Source organism: Acanthamoeba castellanii, assembly GCF_000313135.1.
Source record: "Acanthamoeba castellanii str. Neff unplaced genomic scaffold scf7180000084768, whole genome shotgun sequence".
Taxonomy (NCBI): Eukaryota; Discosea; order Longamoebia; family Acanthamoebidae; genus Acanthamoeba; species Acanthamoeba castellanii.
Window position 1 is genome coordinate 126241 of NW_004457618.1, and position 7728 is coordinate 133968.

At 57.7% G+C, this 7728-nt stretch overlaps 4 protein-coding genes across 4 annotated transcripts in view; 2 read left to right on the top strand and 2 right to left on the bottom strand.

Annotated features, from left to right (window-relative positions):
* Positions 1–170: 170 nt before the first annotated feature.
* On the top strand, positions 171–4647 carry ACA1_252030 (nucleolar complex associated protein, putative; the record flags this gene model as incomplete). Its single annotated transcript, XM_004367488.1, has 18 exons — positions 171–212; positions 355–530; positions 605–722; positions 1025–1426; positions 1537–1637; positions 1728–1864; positions 1957–2026; positions 2178–2258; positions 2335–2458; positions 2549–2678; positions 2785–2870; positions 2967–3067; positions 3160–3337; positions 3451–3570; positions 3649–3759; positions 3890–4094; positions 4173–4330; positions 4420–4647. 18 exons carry the CDS (start codon positions 171–173, stop codon positions 4645–4647), a joined length of 2568 nt encoding a protein of 855 aa, XP_004367545.1.
* Positions 4648–4767: 120 nt separating this feature from the next.
* ACA1_252040 (Maflike protein) lies at positions 4768–5356 on the bottom strand (the record flags this gene model as incomplete). The annotated part of the gene is made up of 3 exons (XM_004367489.1): positions 4768–4915; positions 4991–5244; positions 5324–5356. 3 exons carry the CDS (start codon positions 5354–5356, stop codon positions 4768–4770), a joined length of 435 nt encoding a protein of 144 aa, XP_004367546.1.
* A 446-nt stretch (positions 5357–5802) lies between these two features.
* On the bottom strand, positions 5803–5997 carry ACA1_252050 (uncharacterized protein; the record flags this gene model as incomplete). The annotated part of the gene is made up of 1 exon (XM_004367490.2): positions 5803–5997. A coding segment is annotated over one exon (195 nt), but the record flags the coding sequence as incomplete, so codon positions are not given.
* A 516-nt stretch (positions 5998–6513) lies between these two features.
* ACA1_252060 (glycosyl hydrolase domain containing protein) overlaps positions 6514–7728 on the top strand; it is a gene marked incomplete at both ends in the record, with an annotated part of 3696 nt that continues 2481 nt past the window's right edge. Inside the window, 6 exons of the mRNA XM_004367491.1 lie at positions 6514–6588; positions 6649–6705; positions 6794–7007; positions 7192–7342; positions 7421–7542; positions 7632–7722. Coding sequence (XP_004367548.1) covers positions 6514–6588; positions 6649–6705; positions 6794–7007; positions 7192–7342; positions 7421–7542; positions 7632–7722 — 710 coding nt within the window. The remainder of the gene's footprint in view (positions 6589–6648; positions 6706–6793; positions 7008–7191; positions 7343–7420; positions 7543–7631; positions 7723–7728) is intronic.

The following is a 7728-nucleotide window of genomic DNA, read 5'->3' on the forward strand; positions in this document are numbered from 1 at the left end:
ATTCGCATTGTGTGCTGGAGTGATCAGAGATGGGACGTGTGAAGCGCAGTACCTTGCCGAAGAAGACAGCGCGGGGCAAGCCCAAGGGTCAGGCCCCGCCCCGCGCGCTGTCCGATAAGCCCGCTGGCGTCGGCGCGGTCAAGAGGAAGCGCGATGGTAGCAATCCCCAGATGAAGAGCACCAAGCCCGATAAGAAGGCCAAGGGCGCTCAGGTACTGTGCACTTGCCACCAATTCCTCCATTAGGCTGAATTAAATGAATTTAATCGCGAGATTAAACTCCCGCGATTTGTAGCGAGCCATGTCTTGCATGATGCTAATGGCCATGAATGTTGTGCGGCAGCCCAACAAAAAGCGCAGGACGATGGGTGGCAAGAAGGGTGCCCCGGCGGAGGCCGCGCCCCCGAAGGAGGAGGAAGAAGAGGAAGAGGAGGAAGTGGGTGAGGAGGACCTCGAGTTCTTCAAGGGCAACACCCAGTTTGCCAACTTCCTCGGCGGCGTAGACCCCAAGAACCTCACCGACCTCCTTGGGTGCGTGATGTCTGAACCATCACATGAAGGCAGAGACTCACGTCTAGATTGTTATGTTGTGTTGTGCTCCACAGCAACAAGACCACGAGGCGAGCGAGCAAGAAGGCCGAGCGCGAGAGGCAGAAGAAGGACAACACCGAGGCCGAGTGGGAGAGGAAGCCCCGCACGGCCAGCTGGGACGAGGCGCCCGAGGTACGCAACACCACCGAGGCCATCGCTACCACCACCACCATCGAGGAGGAGGCAGTTGATGATGTAGAGGGAAGCGAGGCATCAGCTGCTGCCCCTGCAGCTTCCAGTCAAGGAGAAGGCAAAAAAAAGAAGGCAAAGAGAGGGAAGAGGGGAGGCCAGAAGGCAAGGAATAAGAACAAGCAGCAAAAGGAGTAATCATCACCACTATCGTGCTGGAGAGGAGAGCTCGCAAGTCATCACTAATAAATCTTCGTTCCACTTTGTCATTCCTCTCTCTCTCTCTCTCTTCTATTGACGTGCAGATCCCGCGTCTGCCGGTGAAGGACGCGCACGGAAACCTGATCGTGGCGAAGGAGTACCGCAAGCTCGGCGCCGATGAGAGCGACGAAGACGGCAGCGAGGCTGAGGCCGAGGTGAAGGAGGAAGGCGTGGAGGACGGTGACGAGGGAGACGACATGGACCACGACGAGACCGACGGGGCGTCGATCAAGGATGAAGATGAAGAAGATGAAGAAGAAGACGATGAAGACGATGAGGAGGAGGAGGAGGAAATGGAGGTGGAGCAGGCGGCAAAGAAGGAGAAGAAGGGCAAGGAGATGGTGAGTGAGCTCCAGAAGTTCCACAGCAGGCAGCAGCAGAACGAGCACACCAAGATGCACATCGCCCACCTCTGTACCAAGATCATTGAGGACCCCGAGGAAAACGTACGGACCACTCCCGCCGCCGGCTTTGATGTTTGCTCCGATGTCCATGAGATGAGGTTGCTGACTTGTTGTTGTTTGTTGTCGACGATGCGTATGCTGTGCAGTCCAAGATGCTGAAAGAGTTGACCGAGATGTGCTTCCAAGATGATGCGATTGCCCAGAAGCTCGCCGTGCTGTCGCTGCTGGAGGTCTTCAAGGACATCATTCCCGGGTATGATACACTCAAATGCGTGGCACATGCGCAGCACACACACACACACACACAGCCGCTGACTTTCCACTTTCTTTCCGGTCTGAACAGATATCGCGTCCGTTTGCCGACCGCAGAGGAGAAGCAGATGAAGGTGTCGAAGGAGGTCAAGAAGGTCCGCGAGTTCGAAGCGCGTCTGCTCTCGTCCTATCAGAAATACCTCCAGAAGCTCGAGAAGATCATGAAGTGTACCTACGCCACACACCCAATCACCACGCACACCCATTGCCTGCGCTTCTCTGCGCATCAACGCTCACATGCACTCTCGCCAACCACCCAGACAAACCGGCGCAGGGCGACGAAGCGCCGCATGTCAAGGTCGACGTGCACTACCGCATTTTGGCTGTCAAGTACGCTTCTATCTACAAAAACTACAACTGCTACGTGAGTTGCTGTTTTGGAGACTAACAACAACAACAACAACAACAACAACAACAACAACAACAACAACAACAACAACAACAACAACAACAACAACAGGTGTATGGCGGAGTTGCTCAGGTCTGTGCCGCACTTCAACTTCACGTGGAACATCATCTCGCTCTTGGTGCCCTACCTGGCCTCCAACAACGCCGAGCTGAGGTACCTTAGTCCCCGCATCTTCCCGCTCTTCTGCTCTTCTGCTCGCTCTGTGCTAATCGACGTCGGCGTATCACAGGACACAATGCATCAAGGCCATCCACACGGTGTTCGAGAACGACAAGCAGGGCGGCACCACCCGCCAGACGGTGAAGCTCATCGGTCAGTTCGTCAAGTCGAAGGGCTTCCGCAGCCGACCCGAGGTACCGACCATGCCCTCTTTTCTTTTTCTCTGGCTTCTCGGCTGCGCCGACGTAGAACTCACAACGAGGCCCGTGGTGTGGGTGATGTAGACCATCGAGGTGTTGCTGCACATCAAGTTCACGGACATGCTGAAGGAGGGCGACGTCACGCTGGACCCGGCCAAGACCCATCTCTCGAAGAAGGACAAGAAGAAGCTCACCAAGAAGCAATACAGGGCACGTGACCAGTCCACACACACACACACACACCACACACACACACACACACACACACCGGCATTGGACCAGGTGTATGATTGATTGTCTCATCTATCTTCTTCGTCGAGTGCAGGAATTCAAGGTGATGAAGGAAGTCGAGGCCGAGATGAAGGAGGCCGAAGCCGCCCAGAGCAAGGAGGAGCGAAAGACAATCGTACGATCGCCGGCACACTCGCTCTGTCTCCAGCCATGCGGTCCACTGCTGACACTCGCTTTCACCACTGTGGGACGTTCGTTGTGTGACCATTAGCAAACGGACATTCTGCGAAGTGTGTTCATCACCTACTTCCGAGTCCTCAAGCGGACCACCAACTCGCCCCTCCTGCCCTCGGTCCTGCGCGGTCTCGTTCGGTACTGGCGGCCTCCGTCCCAGCCATTTGCCACACACAAGATGATTAGCACTGCTCACCTCACGGTCTTACTCGTTTGAACGTTTGGCACAGATACACGCGGTTCATCAACATCGACTTCATTCAGGACATCATCACGGCCCTGCGTGAGCTGATCGGCCAGGACAACTCGCCGCTGTCCGTGCCCACGCAGCTGCAGTGCGCCATCACCGCTCTGCAGATGCTCCAGCAAAACTCGCTCATGTACAACGCCCTCAACATCGATCTCAAGGTGCGCCTTCCCCCACAGTGTGTGTGTGTGTGTGTGTGTGTGTGTGTGTGTGTGTGTGTGTGTGTGTGTGTGTGTGTGTGTTGCGTGCTCACGGCTTGGCCCACGACAAACAGGAACTGTACGCGCGGTTGTACGAGCTTCTGCCTTTCATCCCCACCCACTCGATCAAGTCGCCTGAGCTCGTCAAGTCCCTTCTCCACTGCCTGTCCCTCATGTCCAAGGACAAGAAGCAGGTATGCACCCGTTTCCTGCTGGTGTGGCCAGCCATCATTAGACCTGGTCTCACACTACACTGGCCCGGCCTTCTCAAGGTGTCCGTCAATCGTATGGCCGGCTTTGCCAAGCGACTGATGAACATAGCGATGTGTCTGCCGCCCAATGCCTGCCTGGCCATCATCTCGATCATCAAGGAAATCTTTAACGTACACACACGACACACACACACATACACGACACACACACGACACACACGACACACACACGACACACACACGACACAACACACAGACCAGCGTACTGATTACTCGCCTTATCGACAATGATTGTGTGCAGCGACACCCGCGGTCGCAGCAACTGCTCGACAGCGAGTTCGTGGGCTCGGGCACGTTCATGGCCGAGGTGTCTGACCCGGAGCACGCCAACCCGCTCGCCTCCACGCTCTGGGAGTTCCCGATGGCCAAGGACTACTACCACCCGACCGTCGTGGACTACTCGGCCCGCGTGCTCCAGGCCTTTGTCGAAGCCGACGGCGGCCACGGTAACCAACCAACCTCACACTTCTCGAGAATCAAACTAGCAGCGTATGCTGACTGTTGTGTGTGTGGTGTGTGTGTAGCCAAACCGGTGCAGGCTCCGGGCGGTGTGTCGCCCGCGGCCAAGTCGGAGCCCATGGCGCTCTACAAGGCGTTCCAGTTCGAGACCGTGGGCTTCAACCCGGCCATTCCCAAGCCGCGCGCCCACCCTCTTGAAAAGATCCTCCGCAAGCAGAGCAAGGTATGCATCGCACGCACCACACGCACCACCGCACACACGCACCACCGCACACGCACACGCACAACAAACTTACCGAACATGCTCTACAGGGCCGACGAAGGAGGGCTCAGGAGTTCTTCATTCGGGCGCCCAAGGGCGAGCCCTCGGCCTTCATGCAGAGCGCGCTGGCGCAGACGGAGGGCATCGGCGCCGGCGGCCTCGAGGAGTTCCGCGAGCAGGCCCGGCTGTGGACCCAGGTCTACCACGACCTCGAGCTGCTCCCCGCCACCCGCAAGTCCGCCAAGTCGTCTGCCAAGCGCCAGCACCAGCTGAGCTGAGCTGAGCGGATGTCGAGTTACCTTTCACCATTCGTGTTCGTGTTCGCCGATCTCGTAACAGACGCAATGCCGCGAGGGCCAATTATGCAACAGCTTGGCTTGTCCACCCACCACCCTGAGTCAGAGCAGCTTGTGGTCGAGGAGGTCGAGAACTTCGGTGCAGAAGCGGTGGAGCGGAAAGCCGACGACGTTGTAGTAGCACCCGTTGATGCCACGGATCAGCGAACCGCCGGTCACCTCCTGAATCCCGTACGCACCCGCCTTGTCCCTGCCAATGCCACCGTCGTCGTTATCGCATCATCGTCACCATGATCGTCGTCATCGAGATTGAAGGGAAAAGGACGAGATGTAGTACATGGGCGAGCCGGTGGCGACGTAGGCGTTGATCATCTCGTCGCTGAGGTCGGCAAAGGTCACCTGCGTGGACTCGTGAAAGCTTCGCACGAGCGCCGCCGGCTCCGCACTGTGCTGCTGCTGCTTGGGGAGGAGAAGCACGACGGCCGTGTGCACGGTGTGTGTGCTGCCGCTCAGCCGGCGCAGCATCTCGCGGGCGTGGTCCTCCGACGAGGGCTTCTCCAAGATCTTGTCCTCCAACACCTATCACATGCGACAGACGACGATGAGAGGATGATGATCATCGCGCACGAGTACGCGCACGCAAGGGTGAGGCTCGCACAACGATGGTGTCGGCCGAGATGATTAGGTCCATGTCCTTGGCCTCACCCTTCAGTCGTTCGTGCACTGTAGACCACCCACGTTAGTGTACTGGTGCCCGCGAGGACCTGCACACCCGGGGGGAGGGGAGAGGCAACCTTCGTTGGCTTTGCCGAGCGCGGTGGCAGTGACGTAGGGCACGGGACCGAGCTTCTCTTTGTCGAGATTTTCTTCAAATCGTGACCCCACCACCTCCACGTTCAGTCCCTGCCAGAATCTCAAATCAGATCGATTAAATCGTGAATTGAAGAAAGATGGAGGACCCAACCAATTCGGCGAGTATCTGACGACGTCGAGGAGAAGCCGAGGCCAGCACAAGCCGTAGGCCGGCCATCTGTGGGGCGCGACACTGCAGCATGCTCGCAGCTCTCTTGTACGCGTAAAACGTGTGGGTGCAAAGTTGTTCTCTTTGGTGGTGCCGCCACTCTTCCTCACCGCTCCTTACAACGCGGCCGGGATAGGGTCCTCTCCTCTGTTGCGCCCGCGGTACCACTGCACGCCTTTGTAAGTCCCATAGGCGCCAACCACAGCCACACCGCCGACCGCGGCGAAGGCACCCACGCCCACCACGCCCAGGCCAGCAGCGCCAACGCTCTGCAGCACGGCACACGCGCTGCCCGATGCCACTGTGCCACCTGCAAGTGTCGCAAGAGCTTAATGAGCTGATTCACTCTCACAGTTGTAGTACAATCCACAAGCGTGGTTGGTGTGTTTGAAAAAGAAGGTCAGGCGAACCGTAGCTCGCCATGAAGCCGGCAGCCCATGAACCTGCCGTGATGCCCCCAGTGCCAAAGCCCAGTAGCCCCACACCAGTTGTGACTGCCACTGGCCCCGCCACTGCGGCCGTAGCCGTAGCGCCGCCCACCACCGCTGCAGGCCAGGGATTAGCGGTTCACGCACAAACTCAAGACAAGGGATATACTAACCTAGTTCTTTCTTTGACGGGAAGGACATGCTTCTGCCTTCGTTCTTTCGTTCTACTGCGTTGGTTTCGGTTGCAAGGTTTCAGGGTGTTTGTGTTGCCCCTCACCCATTGGTCAAAAGTGTGGTAACAAGAGAAAAATGTTTTCCTGTTGAATTTCTCTTTTGCTTCCCGCACGAAGCGGTAGTATTTTCCTTCATCTGTGGAAGGAAGGAAGGTAGAACGCAAGCATGCTGTGTGCCAGGAGGATAGTCGTCCTCTGTGGGTTCGCCCTCTTAGTGTGGGCCGCCCTGGTTGCTGCAAAGGTTTGTTGGCAACTTTAATCTCACACAACGCTCAGTGTAGATCTACTCTCCCTCTCGCAGGGTGTTGATGAAGCGCGCATCCGTGCCATTATAGCCAACATGACTCTTCTTGACAAGGTAGCTCCTCCTCTCCTTCTGCTCTTTCGCGTTCCGTGGCTTACAATGTTGGACTTTGTTGTGGTTGGTGCCCGCGGGTGCGAACCAGGCGCGACAGCTCGACCTCTACTCGGGCAACGACATTGTGACCACCGGCCAGCTGGACTGGGACCGCATCGAGCGCGCCTGGTCCCTGGGTGCGGGCGGCGCGGTGCACGACTTCTACCCGCACACGGCCAAGGAGATCAACCTGCTCCAGCAGTGGGCCAAGCAGAAGTCGCGGCTCGGCATCCCTTTCCTCTTTATCGAAGAGTGTCTTCACGGTCTCCTGCAGGTACTACTACTACTCTCTCTCTGTGTGGCGCCAGCTAACGCTGAGTTGTGTGTCTATACCCTCAGTCGGGACATACAGGTGCGTCTTTGAGCTAAGACCGTGTGCGTGGGCAACAGCGCTACATTCTTTCCACCTTCCATACTCACGGGTTGTTCGGGGCCAAACCACGACAGTGTTTCCGCAATCGAATGCGATGGGTGCGACGTGGGACACCGACCTCGTGCACCGTGTGGGCCAAGCGATCGCCGCCGAGGCCCGCGCTTACGGCATCGGCTTCTGCCTCGCGCCCGTCCTCGGCATCGGCTACGAACCGCGATGGGGCAGGTCTGACTTAGTCTGAGAGCCACTCCAGCACTTTAGACAGTAATTACTAACTGGCCAGGCTGACTATGGCGAGTGCAGGATCGAAGAGCTCTACGGCGAGGATACCTATCACGTCTCCCGACTCGGCGTGGCGATGGTGTCCGGGCTCCAGGGCGGCACGGACCCGCACACGTCGCTGGCCACCAACCACACCGTCGTTGGTTCGTCTCCATCTCCTTCCTTGGCCCCACTCGTTGCTGTCTTTAGTTCGCTTTGCCTCTGATGAGAGCTGTGTCAATGATCGTCGCAGCTGAACCGAAGCACTACGCTGGGCACTCCATTCCCGAGAGCGGACTGAACACTGCGCCGGCCCACCTTGGCCCACGCGATCTGGAGACCCTGTTCCT